The 18200-nt window shown below is 38.0% G+C and overlaps 2 protein-coding genes across 5 annotated transcripts in view; both read right to left on the minus strand.

Moving 5' to 3' along the window:
- Positions 1–323: 323 nt before the first annotated feature.
- On the minus strand, positions 324–4349 carry LOC117387680 (hyaluronan-binding protein 2-like). The gene is made up of 12 exons (XM_033985217.2): positions 4284–4349; positions 4081–4198; positions 3895–4005; positions 3701–3817; positions 3467–3583; positions 3231–3402; positions 3035–3126; positions 2689–2965; positions 2149–2291; positions 1939–2076; positions 915–1060; positions 324–482 (listed from the first exon to the last, which is right to left on the minus strand). Exons 1-12 carry the CDS (start codon positions 4347–4349, stop codon positions 324–326), a joined length of 1656 nt encoding a protein of 551 aa, XP_033841108.2.
- A 4687-nt stretch (positions 4350–9036) lies between these two features.
- The window catches only part of dnmbp (dynamin binding protein), a 34056-nt gene continuing 24892 nt past the window's right edge, over positions 9037–18200 (minus strand). For 2 of the 4 annotated variants that reach the window (XM_033985339.2, XM_033985341.2), the window contains 13 exons: positions 15872–16086; positions 15355–15454; positions 15095–15242; positions 14177–14194; positions 13215–13414; positions 12757–12887; positions 12578–12682; positions 12312–12440; positions 11878–12210; positions 11324–11509; positions 11053–11254; positions 9966–10603; positions 9046–9689 (listed from right to left, as the gene is read on the minus strand). In XM_033985339.2, the coding sequence (XP_033841230.1) occupies positions 9504–9689; positions 9966–10603; positions 11053–11254; positions 11324–11509; positions 11878–12210; positions 12312–12440; positions 12578–12682; positions 12757–12887; positions 13215–13414; positions 14177–14194; positions 15095–15242; positions 15355–15454; positions 15872–16086 (2591 nt within the window). In that variant the 3' untranslated portion in view covers positions 9046–9503. Of the gene's footprint in view, positions 9690–9965; positions 10604–11052; positions 11255–11323; positions 11510–11877; positions 12211–12311; positions 12441–12577; positions 12683–12756; positions 12888–13214; positions 13415–14176; positions 14195–15094; positions 15243–15354; positions 15455–15871; positions 16087–18200 lie in introns of all 4 variants that reach the window. The other 2 variants (XM_033985340.2, XM_055229877.1) reach the window with 2 other exon arrangements.

The raw sequence follows: 18200 nt of genomic DNA on the forward strand, positions 1-18200 counted from the left end.
TATGCATTCTACAACTCAAGTTAACCCTTAATAGTTTATTAGTCAAATGTTGTTGTTTTTTTGTTTACACGGGAATAAAAGATCAAATAAATTCAAGAAGTACAATTTTTTGAAAACATAGTTGAATTTGTCCTTACAGCATAGACATTGTGTTATTTGTACTTTGTGTGGATTTGTAGTCTTGTGTTTATAAAAGAGTACAAATACAGTGACAAGTCCAAAGCCACATGTATCAATCAATATATTTTATTTATCTAAAGGACAGGAAGTTTTCTCATTATCATTATCATTTAGGATGAAGCACAGTTGCCTCGGTAACACATTTAGGAGTTTAATTGATTGGAGATCCAGTTGGTGAATTTCCCAACATTGGCGTAGACTCCAGGCTTGTACTTCTTGCCACAGCCATCTCCCCAGCTCACCACTCCCACCACATAATGAATCCCATTACGCGCACACACCAGGGGACCACCCGAATCTCCCTGCACAAAATACAGCAGAATATATTCACTCATCAAGAACCAAATTGAATTCTTTTATTGTTCTGGTCATTTCCTGATTTATGACGGTTTTTATACCTATGAATAGTGTCTAGATCCATTATCAGGCAAACAATGTCAAGAAATTCCCTGAAATTTAAAAATTAAAAAAGTAATTTCTAACCATTAATTGGTGCTGGGAATGTCATAACTTTCATATAGTGCCACCTCAGGACCCACCAAGCAGCCATAAAAGCTTGAAATCCAAAGATTTTTTTTTTTTGCAACTCAATATTTTAAATACCAATTATTTTCAGTTTCAGTAGTTTCTTTTTTATACCACAGAGGCACCTCTTAACAATACCAATCCAGGGGACTCTCTGTAATGTATACTTTAATTTTATCATTAGAAAGATGATTAAAACTTGTCATGACCTGGCACGTGTCGACACCTCCATTCATGTTGCCAGCACAGAACATGCTGTCGTCCAGAGAGTCTCCGTAGACGTGAGGGGCTTTACATTTGTCCTGCGAGATCAGGAGTACACGAGCATCCAGCAGATAGTTGGTGCCATGTCTCTCTGGGAACAAGACAACTCCACATTACTGTATTGTATTGTTAGGAAAAATAACTGTGTTTAGCTATTCTACATAACCATTGCCATAGTTTATTATTGTATTACTGTAGTTCATTATTGTACCAGTGTCATGTGAAGACGAGGACTTGATTACAGCTGTGTATGTTCAGGACATGTACAACATATTCTACATCTATCTATAAATCTACTCAAATAACTAAGCAGGGAAATGACTTATCAATAGGCATGTACTGACTCATGACTTGTCACCCTGGTTAAACCAACAAAATATGTGTCAGCAATCGGAGCAAGAGACAACAAGGATGCTCATCACAGCCTGATAAGACTGTGCAACGTGCCAAGAGGCCAGTGCACCAAGGAAGAGGTCTAAACCATGGTTGTGTATAAAAACTCATTGTATAGGTTGCACAGTTGCACAGACCCCGCGCACAAGTATTGCCCTTTACTGGCTGATTGAGTAAAATACTTTTCTGAACTATATCTCTGTTTCAAGGTTATTCTTTGTCTTAGCAGAAACTAACGAACATGAGAGGAAAAGGCTAAATTCCTCAACAGTATCAAGCAGAAGTAGATCTATGAGTTTTTAAAGAAGAAAAACTATTAATGTATAGTGTTTTTATGGGTGTTTAGATTAGAGGACAATTTTAACTCTCTATGCATAGAGAGTTAAAATAGACCTACATTACCTTGTTTTCCAATGTAAATCCGTGACATGGGTTTTGGTTGGCTGGTGGATATTTCATATGCTGCCAAAACATGTCCAACTTCACTGTCCTGAAGTCATGCTTTTGTATAGACTTTCTTTTTATTTTATTCTATTTGTATGTTAAGTTTATGATTCTGAGTATTGTTTAACGTACGTGTCTCAGTCACTCCCCATCCGGAGATGACACATTCTGTCCCGCTCGGAAACCCCTCTGCTGGCAGACACGCCGCCTTCACAAAACGTGTTTCTTTGGCACAAAGTGACTTGTCCGTGGCCTTCAGCTTGAGCATAGCTACAGAAACGGAACAAGGTGATGCATATGTAACACGCTTTTAAAGAGTGGGACAAATGGGACAAATATTACCAATGTCATTATATAGAGCAAATGGTGACTGTCTGTAGTTCTCATGCACCACAGCCCTCTCCACAGGAATAGTCTGGTCATATACTTCATGCCTTTCAATGTCCACTCCTCCAAGAACAACTTGCATTTCAACATCATTTTTTCTGCAAATAAATAAATACTCACAATGATAGTAAAATGTATAATTGATTAATTAATTAATAATTTGTTAATTATTACATTATTATTACATTAAAACATTATTGGCTGATTTAAAACATACTTTTGAATAAAGCAGTAGTTATTTGAATTGGGAAACAACTGAGGTTTTATTTCTTACATCTTCAGAACTTGCTTTTTCGAATAACCAAAAATAAAATTTATTTTCTGTTTTCAAGGATTCTTTTTTTTTTTTTTTTTTTAATAGTATTAAAGACTTGTTCTCTATTGGATTGTATTATTATTGCCTGGCACTGCCATCCTAATTGTGATTTGATATTCCTGTATATGTAATATACAAAGAAGGGGAGGGTTAGCACTGCTAGACTGCTTTGTGCTTACATGCAGTGTGCTGCTGTGAGAACCCAACAGGAGCTGAGCAGGATGCCCCCACAGATGTGACTGAAGGGGTTTGAGGAGTATCTGGGGCGGATTTGAAGAGAGACCTGCCAGGGGTGAGCTCCGGGGAGGGACTTCTTTCCCCCATAAATCCTGGAGGTGCGTCCTGGCTGAGGCTGTCCACACTGGGAGAAGGAGCCAGAAGGAGCAGATATGTCAGGTTTATTTGGAGCTGGGGTGGGCACATCACTCTCATAAATGGTGGGAGGGGTCACAGGAGCTGTAAGAATCAAAAAGCTAAAATTAAGAGAAAAAAATGAGCTGGTATGTATAACTATAGCATACATACTTGTGGAGCATTGCCTAACATTGCAGAGCTTCCATTTAAGTTGACCATTTTGGTTGATAAAGCACCAAGGCTGAGTTTCTCCATCTGGATTCCTGAGTGATTCAAACGAGAATCAAAGAGCAAGTTTGCATTGATTTCCATGATTGATAACGTTAAAAGTCTATTCTGCAGAACTGGTATACTGGGATTTACTTACCTGCAGAAATTATGCGGCCCCAGTCCATCAAACCCTGCATACTCTGTGAATGGATCGCCTCCTTTTTGCAGGATGAAATACGAATTCCAGTCCAGACACTCGTCCCCATCCAATGTCACACTCACCATCCCTCTGTAAGTCTCCCCATCCTCCTGATAACAGTCATTAGGCCCTGAAAATGTACCCATATAAACAACTATAATCATGTGTAACGTATCACTAGTACTAGTACTTACCAACTTCACAAAACTTCCCAGTGTAGCCACTAGGACAGGAACATTTGAAGGACGTGCGTTTGGAACCTTTGAGACAAGAACCTCCATTTTGGCAAGGATTGGGTCTACATGCAGCCGCTAGAGGAAAAAAAAGATCAATAAAAATCAAATCAATAAGACTGACAAGTTGTTGCAGAATTTCAATAGTACTTTTACACAAAAATATTTATACATTCATTTAAAAAATCAGCTAACCTTTCTTGCAGTCGGGAGGTCTGTAAGGATGCTTGCACTTGCATTCATAATATGGGTAAGAAGATTTAAAAACACAGGTGCCACGACCACATTTTGCACCTTTACAATAGTCTTTCACTGAAAAACAAGACACCAATTCCAAGGGTGTCAAAATCATATTTCCCATTCCTAAAGCAATTGTGTAAATAACTTACCTGTCTGGCATGTCTTTCCTGTAAAGGGCTCAGAACAATGGCACCGAAATCCACCCTCAGCCGTATTTTCACAACTTGCTCCATTTGCGCAGGGTTCTGATGAGCAGTGATCTACATATAGATAAAATAAAGGGACCAAAGTTCAATTGATTTTAATGATAGCAACAGGTTACAAAGAAAATGTACCTATAGTGTCCAGTAGTTCAAAAATCCAGTCATCTAAGGTAGTCTCAATAACATCTCCAGGGCTGTCAGTGCTGTCATCATAGTAATATTCGTAATTTCCATCAGTACCTGTATATTCCTGGAAACAATTTTATATTTCAATTTACCCATGTGTACTGTTGAATGTGTTTATTAAATGAAATGCATGTCATCTTGATACTTACATAGTACTCCTGTCCAACGGCACTGAGGACACACAATGACACTAAAAGAGGTATTGAGCAGCCCATGATGTCTTCAATAGTTCTGGGACACTGTGAATATGAGGGTATAGGTAAAGACCCTCAGAAATATTGACCCCTCCTCCCTTTGGTTAACAATTACTAACTTGCATTGATTTTTGTTCAGAGTATATATTCAAAAGATTTAGTTCAAATAAACAATAAAAATAACATTTGGTAATTACTGTATCTTACTTTTTAGACATAAATATTTGTAATATTTTAGGATAAAAAAGGACTGAAGGTATACATTTTAAACATTAATCTGTTTGTCATTGTTATGCAAGAGGTCAGAGGTCATGTTTACTGTTTGTATAAAGTATGCACTAAAATGCTTACAAAATCCAATACTGGTATGCTAATAAACTGTTACCACAATTTTCTAGAGATTCATGTACACCAAGTAGTTATATACTGTCCAATCACACTTCACTTCAGATCATGATTAAATGTATTCACAGTGCCTTGTCCTATGTCCAGTGGTATATATTTAATAATAAACTCAGCATGTAAATGAGTCTAGCAACCAATATCAGTTCTTTACCTTGACCTTCTTACCTTTTCTCCAAAAAGCATCTGCAATTATTTTACTTGAGTGCATTTATTCTATTGACATTTTGCATTATTTTGGTGTTTTACAATTTGCTGACAATTTCCTCAGAGAAAAAAATTATTATTATGATCTAAAATTAATAACAACCACCAAACAAATCAAGTTAATGCTATTTATTTGTTTGTTTTAGGGCAGAGGGGGTGAAGAATATGTTGATAGAAAAGGGACGAGCAGTAGAGTCCTGGGCAGTCTTCACTTCGTTCCTTCTTTTCTCCACCATCAGCTGTCTTTGCTTCTTTCTACTCATGCTCTCTCTCTTCTCCACGATCAGATTTCATCTACTCGTTTTTACATATTTAAACTGACATTTTGATTCAGATTGCTGCAGTATGCTGTTTGTAGGAGGAATAGTGTTAGTCGCTGACAGAAACAACTTCTCTTTGCCATGTAAAAAAAAAAAAAAGCCATTTTGAGTTCCTCACACCACTTTCATACTTTTGTGCTCTCTGCTCCACCATCAGCTGTCTTTGGTTCTTTCTACTCATGGTCTCTCTTCATGTCGGCTGTCTTTGCTTTTTTCTAATCAGATGTCTTTGCTTCGTTCTGCTTGCTCTCTTTTCTCCACCACCAACTGTGTTTGCTGTCCACTCACTTTCTCACTTCTCCACCATCAGCTGTCTTTGCTTTTGTCTACTCATCTTTACATGTGTAAAGATAAACACATGTAAACTGACATTTTGATTCAGATTGATGCAGTGTGGGGTTTGTAGGAGGAAGACTCTTGCAGACAGCAAAGAGAAGTTCTTCTGCCAGTGACTCTTGTGTAAAAAAAAATTATATTTGTGTTCATCACATCACTTTCATACAAAACTGCATTATTGAAAAAAAAAAAAAAAAACTTACAGTAGGGTATTTAAAGAAAAAAGAACCATACTGGAGCTTGATTGGAGCATTGGGAGAACTCCTCCTGGTTTACTGAAATATGGGGAGCATATGGGATTGTCTTCAGTCCCCATAACCTTTAATGGCAGAAAAGAATCAATACAAATGATCCCACGTTAACTCAATAATAAATTAGGACAATACGCACCTTTGAATGATTCTTTTGTGTTGCTCCTATTCCGCATTTTGTTGACATCCTGTGGACCTCCTAAAAAACATCATGACACCAAGTTGCCAAACAGCTCACTTACACCACGCCCACTTCTCTCTTCTAGTCTTTCTCTTCGTCCCCAGCTCCAGAAGACTCACAGGAGTTTTTATTCAGTCCAATATCTCGTGCCCCTTCCTCCTTGCTCCCTCTGCTTCCTCTCCGGTTCACCCCGGTCCTGTTTACCCCACTTCAACCTTCTCTAATCTCACAAACCAAACCCTGCTAAGAGAAGAGGAGGCAGGAGAAGAGGGGATGGATAGAGGAGGGGAGAGTTAGAGATAAGAGTAGAGGAGAGAGGAGCGAATGCAGATGACTAAGACAGCCTTTTCAAACCTTAGTCATCATTGCCAACCATGGGGTGTTTTTGGGATGTGGATGGAATAAGAGGAAGAGATGCTATAACAGAGGAGGGAAATACTCAATGCTCTTGAGCTAACGTGATTCAGAGCAGTGTAACAATGACCCCTGAAAGTCGAATGCAATTTATTGTCACTTTGTTATTATTTTGGTGCAGATTATTAGACCTAAAAGCCATAGTGTATTTGTAATGCACTTTTAAAGTATTTTGTGGTCTTTTAAAAGTGTATTGACTATGCACTCTGAAAAAAATGATCTAGTAATTATTAATTAAGTGGATGTAAACACGAGCAAAAGAGTAGTATAGTGATATATTGCATTATTTTAAGTTATTTTATTCTGGCCTTGTCTTTAAGTCAGGTTTCTTGGATCAGAATTGAGACCTGCAGACATCCAGAGGAGAAAGGATCATTTTCCAGCACTGGATGGCGTGCCCCAGCCCAAAGAGTTGAATAAAGTGGTAGCTTGTAACCCTGGTTTAGAAACAGTCAACATTGAAAGAACAATGCTTGAATCCGCTCATAATTCTACTTCTAACACAAATTATTTTTCACTTTATCTCAAAGCGTTGTCAGTGTCCTCTGTTGTTATTCTCTTGGGCTCCTTTGTATCTAGAGTCTGTCTGATCTGGCCCATCCACTCTTTCACTCTGGTATTAAGGGTAAAGGTAACTACATTGCTATATCCAAATACTACAAAAATGGTACAGAAAGCACCTTAAGTTCTACATGTACGTTCATAAATTATTACTAAGTACATAATAATCACACATTGATCACTGAAGAAAGTTAAAACACCACAGTTTCTTGTTGCACCTAATCAACTTTTTGTGGAAATATGTAGGTTTTAATGTAAGAAACAACCACGCACTTCTCGAAAAGTACAATTAACACAATATGGAAGTAAATTTGATATGAAAATCAATGCTAGTTGAGATCCAGAGTGGAAAGTAACTCAGAAAGTACTTTTTTCAGCAATAGTAGTAGAGGGAATACAAATTTTTCACACAATACAGATGAAATATATTACTGTAGACCTCACCTCTGCTGAACCTAGACCTAACCAATAATAATAATACCTATTTGCTTAGTTAAATCCAGGTGGTGCCTTGTGGCCAGTATTATTTTTTGTATTTAATATTATGCTATTTGACTTCACAGTTTTAAAGGTTTAGGTATCCATGCTGGAGATCTGTGTCATTGACCCCGTCCACACTAACATAGTGCACTTTGTGGGGCAGTTCGAGTTCATAGGTCAGCATTATCTGGCCTTTGAAATGCTCAAAATAGACCTGTTTTCTTTCATGTTAAACAGGGACTATGTACTGCTCCCACTGAATAAGATCTGGCCTATTGCCCACCAGGTATTAAATGGCAGTAGACAGTCAAAGAAATGCATTTAACCAACAGGGTCACTGCATGGAGGTATAACGAACATTCCTATTTGGAACAGGCGCCATTTTGTGTCTCCAAAATGAAGCCGCTAAGTTGTGAACTTTGATGCCCAGTAAAAAAAAAATCCAAGATTTCCCAGATATTCATTAATAAATTGTTATCTTGCACCCTAACCTCTACATGCACGTAATTTTAACCAGGTTTTCACAATAGCAGTTTAAAAAAATCAACTGAAATGCCTACCACCAGTTTGATTATGTAGTACAAAAAAACCCCCACAAAAAACATTGAATATGGACTTGATGAAGTGAATATAACTTTTCACAATATAAAATTGCCATCACTTTCATCTAACACTTTCATTGTTAAAGTTATATAACTTATCTCCAGCCATGGCCTCCAGGAAATCCATGGAATCCATTGTCATTAGCTTAGTTCAGTTTGCAAAATTTCATGTTGACTTGAACCTGTTGGATAATAGTCTACATTTAATTTTAATTTTTAGCCTGGTACATGTCCAACATTAGGCTATAATCGTGATTTTAAGCCTACTGTGCAATTTTACAAACACAAATTTCTAAAGGTCTAAAAGTTTCAAACTAAACTAAATGCAGTGTTCATCAAAGCCTACCTTTTCAGTGTGGGTGTGCGCAGTGCTGCCATGATGCCATCAGCAGCCTCAAAGTGTGCTCAGACCTACAGGTACCTACTGTGTGTTATTATGCAAGAGGTCAGGGGTCTAATGTTAGCATAGGATATGGTTGCACATATATTTTGTTTTAAATATGGTATAAGGACTTTTCTGTGTTTGGCACTTTGCATCAAAAAAACACCCCTACTGAAAACAAATACATCCATATACCAGTGCATGCACAAACTGGAGGTAAGCTGGGTTAGGTGTCTTGCTCAAAGACACAGCTGGTGGAAGCAGAAATAAAACTGTTGACCTCAGAGGACGTACGATCAAGTCCTCTTTAATTTCCCCATGCGGATAAATTGAATTAAATCTACTGCATTTGAGCAATGTTTTTAGTACCAACTTGATTTTTTTCTTTCAGGCAATGAATTTGAAACATCTGATCATTTAACCATGTATAACTGATAGTGAACTACTAGCTGAAGTAATACAGATGTTGCCTATAATGATTGTAATAGGCATCTAGCCTAAATACTACATTCAACATTTCTGGAAATCATTAACATTTTTAGTATTTAAACTCAAATGCAATGATACAGTGTTGTGTACAATACTTGGCTTTTATTCAGATGATTCATAACACATTTCAAAGCACTCCAAATGTTGTCTATGGCCTGACCGGCATGTCAAACTTTTATCCAATGAAACAATTTAAGTGCCTTCAAATTTGTTCACACATTTGTAAATGTAATGATCTACACCTCCTGCAGAAATTCCTTTAGTACATTATTCATAGGTCATTCTGCATACAAGTCAGATCATCAGAAACATTCACATTTCATTGCAATGTCCCATGTGCCAATACTATTAAGATCCAGAGATTATGGCAACCGTCTGGTGAGATTCACAAGTTTTTCAATTGGTTGGAGTAATGTGTCAGTTATGTAAAAAATAATATTTAAAAACTCTATAAATATAAGTATACCATTTCAGCAGCACTTAAGGTCCAAACTTCATGACAAAAATAAGTGTCTTTTTGTGTCTTGCTCATAGTATTAAGTCACATAGATCATGTATATTCTGATTTGCGGATGTAGTTCGAAGGCACATAGCCACGTTTGCCATCCGCTTCGCCAAGCCACCATTCGCTGTTGCCGTTCATGTCCTGAAACTCGAGAATCCGCAGTCTCTGATTGGCTGAAATGCTCAGTTCATTGGCACAGCGGGCATTAAAGGAGTAGAGTGCATAGTATATCTGGGAAAAGATAAAAAAGAAGGGTGGTATTATGTTTAAGCATGGCCTTTCACATTTTCAAAATATCAAATAAAATGTATAAGACATAGCACTTGACTTGCAGAGATACATTTTTTTAATGTGTTAAAATATGAAGATTATTAGCTAGATGTGGTTAGTGTACTGTCCTAACAAAAATGCAATGTGCTTTCATTTAAGAGCTATTAAACAGTACATCATATTACAGAACAACTATATATAGGAATTGGCTACAACACTTTTTTGGGTTTATGTTACCTGGTGACCATCCAAATCGTCAGCTTTTGGTTCAGGCTCTGGCTCGATATATTCATCTCTAGAGTAGGCAGCAGGCTTCCTCTTTTCACCATTTTCATTTCTCCACTGAGGGGAATTATACCCTTTATCAGCATGTCCATAGCGCAACCGTCCATTCCTATTGGACGATGAACTAGAGTCCGTCTCCGATTGATCAGACACTTCCTTATATTTACTTGGACTTGCACGATTTCCATCATAAGAGTGTCTATGATTGCCGGAATGCCAATAGGGAAGATCTGCATCACGATGACTTGAGTACTCCTTCTGACTTGAATTTCTGGGAGTGGAAGGTAAGGTCATAGAGTTGCTTTGACTGACTAAATCTTGTGCATCTCTATTGTGGCTCCTTCTAGAGGATTCTGAGTCTAGAGAGGGGTGTGGTGAAGACTGATTTGGGGGTTGTGATGTGGTAAAGCTCACAGTGGCGGTGTCCTGGTTGAATGTTAAGGTGCTGCTGCTGTTTTGACGTGAGAAGACTGGGGAGGAACCTCCATATCCAGATTCATTGGACGACTGGCTCTCAATGGAGACATCAGATTGGCTCCTGCGTGCGTTGTAGGGCTTGAGGAAGGAGCTGTACACAAATCCCCTGGTCACTGTAATAAGAAAAAAGGCATAATTTTTTGTACCATTTACAGTTAGAGTATAAGCTTATTTGGAGAATATGTAACAATTAGAAAGTAAATTAAATTAATATTTCAACTATAAGCTGACTTATCCAAGAGTCGGATAAGATCTCGTCAGTGCTCAAATGATCAGCAGGTGTGTGTGAATGTGGTGTGTGCGCGAGAGTAAATCAGAAGGGCCGATGGCAGTCTCACTTCTGTCAGTCTGCCGCAGGGCAATTGCAGCTACAGAAGTATCTCAACACCACCAAGAATGAAGTGAATGATTGAATGCACAAAGTTGTAAAGAAACTAAGTGTCTGGAAAAGTGCTATATAAGACAAATGCATGGGGTGAGGTTTAAGCTACCATTAGCAGTAGGGAGTGTAACTGAACTTTGACAACAATGCATTATCATGACATCCAGAAAAGGGACCTACCTCCATTATCAATGAGCCAGCGATTATTGCTTCCCATTGGGTCTTGCTGCTTGATGACCCCCACGAGATCTCCTTCCTGTATGGAGACATCCAGATCCTGAGCTGCATTAAAGTTCCTATCTGCCTGGAACAGTTTCTCAGGACCATAGCGCACAAGCAGCTCTGCGCGGTGCTCATCTGTCTGCAGGACTTTGGGAGGCTGCTGAAAAAGAAACAATTAGTTACTACTTCTTTCAACAGTAAGGTTGAACTTGTGACATATTAGACTCACAGTTTGTAGCTGTTTTTTTGATGTCTGTTTTTCAAGTGTTTTCTTCTCAAAAGGTTTTTTGTTGGTGGTTACAGCAGGGGGAAGGTTTTCCGGGCAGAAACTAAAACTTTGTAGGAGCTGGAGAACGAGACTGTGCTCATCTTGGAATTTGGCAATCAGGTTTCCTTTGCCAAGTTTACTAGAAAACTAAAATGTAAAATGCAAAAAAGTTAAATGTGTTAATAACTGAACAGTATTACAGTTAATAGTTAATAGTCCTAAGTATTATGTATATAAAGGAATGAGAATCTTAAGGGTGCCATATTTGGAGGGAAATATACAATGTACATAATTTGAATTGTCAGCTAAAACAGATCACAGAGGTATGTGGGTAAAAGCAGAAAAAAAACAAAAAAAAAAACTTTGTAGAAGTTGTGTCTCTGGATATTTTTTAATTTTTTTGCCACAAATGTGCATTTTATTTATTCTTCTAAAATAGGGGCAATGTTATCCATGCAACCTTTTGATTCTCAAAGCTTGGTGTAAAATTTTGCACTGTAATTCACTCTCCTCACCTGGAGGAGAGGCTGTAGCTCTCCCAATGTCATCTTCATAAAGTCTTTTTGGGCCTGAGCGAATGCCCGGACACAGCCGATGAACAAGTCATCAGCTGCGGTGTAAAACTTGGGCAGCTCGTCCAGCAGTTGTGCATTAAGTGCTTCGTAGGTGTTGCGTGCCACTTGTAGTTCGTCCTGCACACGGCGGTCTTTGAGCCGATCGGCACGCTCTTTGCAGTTGTCATAATCCAGGAGTTTATCGAACCTCTTCTGGATGAGTTTGTGGGGTCCAGCGAACATGAGCAGAAGCTGATTCAGAGGGTTGATAACTAGTGCTTCTGTGCGTTCCTTCTGCTCAGAGTAAAAAACATTTCAGAATTCAGAAATAGAAAATCAAAAAGAGCCATTTTTAATATCGAACGGATTTAATAATAGTAATAACCAATACTCACAAACTCAGTGAACTGTTTGTCACTGATGGAGCGGTGAGCCCTCTGGAAGTGCTCAGGAGCCAGCACGCTGCGGTCGGAGTAGATGTCACTGAAGCTCATGGCTGCCAGGACCTTCACAGAGGCTGACTCCTAAAAGAAAATTGCACACAGAAAACAGGATTAACAATTTCCAATAGTTCATAAATAATAATAGGAAGCTTTTTTTTCCATCTTATTTATATTTATTAATTGATATTAGATATAAAAAATGTCTGATGTCCATTTACCCGTATGTGCTGGAGGTACAAGGAAATGTCTCTGATGAAAGACTTGATCAATCTTTCTTGCAATCGGAATCTCTTATCAGCTTCATCAAACGCTTCATCTTTTATCTATACAAATGTAAATACATCATTCAATTAATTCTAGAAATGAACTACAAGGATAACAAAGGTCGCCGTCTTACCTGTGGTGAGATTCCTGTAAGGTGTTTGAGATGGCTGCTGACGCGGTTAGACTTCTTGATGATGGAGTGCATGCTCAGCTTTGAGATCTTGTCAATAAATGTGTTCTCGTCTGTTTTTCTGTACTTCAGCACTGAGAAGTATGCACAACATGGAACAATTTTATAACAATGTCAGGGTGGAATTGATCAGACATAACATTTTAATAACTCGTAAAAGACCACAAAGCCTCCTATGCACCCTCCTAATACATTAGCATTCAACACATAATCATTTAATTATTCAAAATGTTATTTATTTAGTTCACACCACACTTACAAGTGTTGTACTAATCCAATTTAGTACAATGTAACTCATCCTTCTGACCCAATGCTATTACCAGGCTACCACATTATTATTTATAGGTTGATGCACATTAATATAAAGAGTGTAACTGTTTGATTATTTGAATTCATCTCACCAAGATCTTTCCTTCGCTTGTATTCGTTAATATTGACGTTGATTTCTTTGACAGCTTGCAGAGCCTGCGTGAGCTCGGTGCGGTCGTGATGGCTGTCTGGGGTGGCTCCCAGCAACTCCATCAGCAGCAGAGGGTAACGCATTACCCGCTGCACCGGCTTGATCAAGAAGGAGCCCAAGTTTATGTAGTTGGTCTTACCCCTGAAAAACAAGCAAAGACATAGTTGAAGTATAGGTTAAAAGTGTGTTTAACAAAAGAATATTAGATGACACAGCAACAACAACGCAATTGTGATTTTCACAAAGTAGGTAAAATAACAAGAGGTAATGATGAGGATACACACTTGAGGGAAAAAAAATCCAATCAGTTTGAATGCATTCTAGTGGGCAAATCAGCCTTCTGTTTTAAGATAATTATTAGTACAAATAATAATTAGATAATTATTAGTACAAATAATGGGACTTAATAATTATAATCATAATCCTTACAATATAATCTTGTCAAAAATGAGGAATTGGACCAGTAGCTCCCAAATGTGAGCCAATGTGTAAGTGTTATAAAACAAATTAATGACATATTAAATAACACTGTACAGTATGAAAATATGGTTAAATTCAGCTTTACTCACTGTATACAATAAAAATTAGTTTTCAAAATCACATGAATTTGCAGTTGCTGTTTTAGCCCAGAAGATGGCATTGCATACCCAAAAGACAAGGATCACAAGGAGAAAGGATGAATGAGTTTTTCAGCACAAATGCAAGCCTTATGCTCATGCAAAACAAAGCATCATTTGAACCCACGTCTGTCCAAGCAAATCAATGACCTTATGCATCACAATTAAGGCACAGATAGAATAACAATCACACAATAAAAGATGCATATAATTTGCTGGGGTTAGTGAGCAGTAGGCATGCGGTCAAAATTATTCTCATGCTGCAAACCACTATTTAGTCACTTACCAGGCTCGATAAATGGCCCTGCGCATTGAATGGGAATAAAAAGAGGACAAACAAGTTTAAACATTTGCAGCAAGACACTAATAGGTTTAAAATTGCAATGCACTAGATTTTAAACAGAAACTGATATAAAAGGGTCAACTAGGTAACACCCTGTTGACGATTTATGACTGTATCTTTTAAAACTTGGACAAAGGCCAGGTTTAACTAATAAAACCTAACAACCCTTCCAAGCAGTTTATGGAGCAGGAAATACAAAAAAAAAAAGATTTATAGGTGACAATTTAAGAAATGCCCAAAACTAAAAGGCTAATAGTTATACAGACATATATATATATATATATATATATATATATATATATATATATATATATATGCGCTTCAGTGTTGCTTCCTGAGTCATGCTGGTGAAATGTGCCCAGGTCTAACAAGGCTGGGCACATTCTTCAGCTCCTTCACATTACTGAGGCCCACTGATACTCTGAGAAAACCACACACACAACAACTGCCTATGGTTTGCTATTGTTTAAATATTTACCAAGCGCAGACTGTTTTTCTCATATCCTACAATGCATTAAAAAGTTCAAAGTCCAGTGGAAGCTGATACTAAATTTAATCAGACAGAAAAAATGGGTTAGCAGAAACCAAGCCTGCATGAACTGTCATTTACTTTCTGTACTGCGGTAAATGATAATATTGAAACTACCATACTTTATGCCAAGGACACAAAGCAGGATCATCTCAGGGAACCAACTTTTAAATAGGCAGTAACATTAAAAGGCATGAGCTGAAACCAGTAAACAGCAGAATGAAGGGATAATAGCAGCTATTCTACCCTCTACAGCTCAAATGTTGTGTTATTACATATTGTAATTATTGTGAGAGACCATTAGTTTGGTCTGAGCAACCACATAGACTCACCTCAATCTCTCAAGACACTCCAGAACATGCTGCTGGATTGTCTCATCTTTTTCATATGTCTCCAGTAAAGATATGGCATCATCATGGTTTTGGCAATAGATTTTGTAGACCTCCTCCAATTCTACTTTGAAGGTGAGAAATACCTTCCCTGTAATAAAAGAAGTTATTAAAAATGTTACAATGCTTGAAATAATTTCTCCTGAATACCATTATGTATCATTTTCAACAATTTTTCAGTTTTTACTCTTGTTAATGCTCACCTATAGAGTCTGAGTCTTGCAACTCTTCAAACAAACGCTGGGATAGGTCTATTACAGAACTGATGTTCCCAAAGAGACCCTCAAAGTCCACATTCTTCATCTTTGGAGAAAATAAAATATTATGTTACACAACTCATTTGCTCAAATTATATCTTCTTCCAATATCCAAAACACAAAATTATGATATGTAAATTATGTCCAATTAGTCAACATCTTGTCCCCATCAACTAGTATGAACAAGTATGAACCAACTTTCTCTAGAATCTTTTAAGAACATTTTAATAAGAGCACAAGAAAATTCAATTCTGTGACCTGGACAAAGGTTTTAGAGTGAAGACGTTTGCTACTCATCCAAGTGGGCATCTTCACTTTAAAACATTTGTCCAGTTGACAACTGAATTTTCTTTTGCTATAGAACCTGCCTGGACAACTGAGGGGTTTCATAGATGTTTTAATAAGAGAGCAATTTACATCCATAACAAAAAATATCTTAATTGATTTGCATTGATGTGTTCACCTGTTTCAGTTGCAGTGGCTCTATGATCTCCTCCACACACATCTGCAGGTCCTTGATATAGTCTTTCTCAGTTTGAAGCAGCTCCTCGATGACCTTTGACCTCTTCTCCAGCATCCTCACATCTGGATCCTCAGCCTCTGCGCTCGGAGCTGGGGCTTCATCAGCGACCAGAGGAGAGTCTAGCGGTTTAGGTTGTGATGACAGTAGTGTCATTTCTGAAAAAAATGACAAGAGGAATACAGTTTTAGAAGAAAAAAATAATACAAATGCAACTGCTACTATAATAGACCCCTTTACGCAGACTAAACAGCTGGCAACCAATCAATATATATGCGGTCCTGTCAATTCCAATGCAGGTGTAAAACTTTTTACAGTTTTATTTTATGAATCATTCTCTACTGTGGATAAGCAAAAGGGATTGTATTAATGCTATTATTAGGTAAATAAAACAAAGATTGACAAGATTTAGGCTCTCTTAATAATTAATCATCATTAATCGTGTATTAATTTATGTTAATTTGGCATATTGTTTGAGTAAATAAGTAAATTACGGGCACACAATCAAGCTTTAAAATTGATTGGCTCAGGCATGTAAAGTAGATGTAAATGTAACAATAAAAAGGGCATTGCGGCCTTTCCCAGCCAGTGCCCCCCTTTCATCGTGTCCTGGGACCACCCCTTCACTACTCTGTGTCCAACCCGCTTTTGATCAATGTCTCTATCACTCGCAAAGGCTGGACTCTGGGGGCGCCTGGGTTTGGAGGAAGAGCCCGGTTTTATGCATCAATGGTTTTTATGAATGGAAGCAGGAGTGGGGTGGACTTGGAGCTTTGTGTGTGGTACAATGGTCTACAGACGTATCCAGGGACCAGTGGACATTAAGGAGGAGGCGGAGAAGGGAGATAACAAGGCTACATGTTTATGGGCAGATTGTTTGGGGTTTAGCTATGATTAGGATGCAGTTTATTTGCCAAGGGATAATAAAGAACCAACTGTGCATACATAAATGGAGACAAGTGCCTATAACTGCAGGTTGGAATGAGCACATTATTTAACATATATATTTCTCTAATGCTGTATAGAACAAACACTATGCAAGGAGGGAGAGCCTTGACATGGACTACCTGTGTTGACAGATAAGGATGATGTCACCTCACTCTCTGAGCAGATGCCCAGAGCTTAATAAAGTAAACTCTAAATATCACATTAGCTGTCTAACCATTCCCCTCAAAGGTTTTAAAGAATCAATGCCATTGGCTTTGGGCCTGAGGTGGGTCTTGCATATTGTAGTTGCAGAGTCATCTACACTTGCCTTGATATATTTTAATTAACTCTAGGTGCAATTTAAATTCTGGTAAGTTGATCAGCAACATACCAGTATTTTCATGAGCAGTATTTTTGAAGTGGAAATAATTTGGCTAGTGGGAGAATACCTAATTCACTGTGCCATTTTCTCCATTGATGAACTCTAAAATGGGGCTTAAAAACATGGGAACCTAGGGCAAGGTAAGAAGACAAAAAATGTAAGCACAATATTTTTCCTCATAATGATCCATCAAAATTTTGGATTCATAATTGAATCTAAAAAATGGCTTTGAAATCTCCTGAACATCTGTTTTGTTTTTTACAGATTTTTAATAATTGTATTTATCGCTGAAAGTAGTCTCCTTCCAAAGTTTGAACTCTGCTCCAACTACAAGCTTTTACCGACAGAAAATTGGCTATGGACCTGATGTTGATTATTGATGATTAGAAATGACTGAATCGCCGTCTTGATTAAAATTCAATTAATTGCACAGCCCTACTTGGAAGTACAACTTGGAGTTTTGTGTTGTGTCTGATCCCCTGGCCACCTGCCCTCTGTCGCCCTCCCTCTCTCTCTCCCTCTGACCTCATCCTTCTCTTCCTGCTCGACTTCACGTGACCAGGCTAAAGCTCAAACTCAAAGGAGCTTTTCTCGTGGCTTGCACCAAGCCTCCCATGCAGCGCTGGTCACCATGTCTCTTGCCAACTTCGTCACACACCAGCCACATCTCCCTTACCCTCAATAATGAATAAGTAGTTCACTAATGGGATTTCCAAAAGTCACACAACAAAATGTGGGTCCACAAAACAAAGGATGCAAAGCTTAATTGGAGTAAATTGACTCATTCCCATGTTTGATCTTCCACAGAGACAAAGCCACATCATATGCTCCACTTAACACGCCCCAATGCTCGGTCAAATCCAACACAGCAAACCTGCCAAAATGCCCATATGACCACAGCGTGACCTATTTTACACACATACTTTGAAGCACAAGCTATGAGCAATGTGAAAACTTGCTGAA

Source organism: Periophthalmus magnuspinnatus, chromosome 19 (genome assembly GCF_009829125.3).
Source record: "Periophthalmus magnuspinnatus isolate fPerMag1 chromosome 19, fPerMag1.2.pri, whole genome shotgun sequence".
In the NCBI taxonomy this organism is placed as follows: domain Eukaryota; kingdom Metazoa; phylum Chordata; class Actinopteri; order Gobiiformes; family Gobiidae; genus Periophthalmus; species Periophthalmus magnuspinnatus.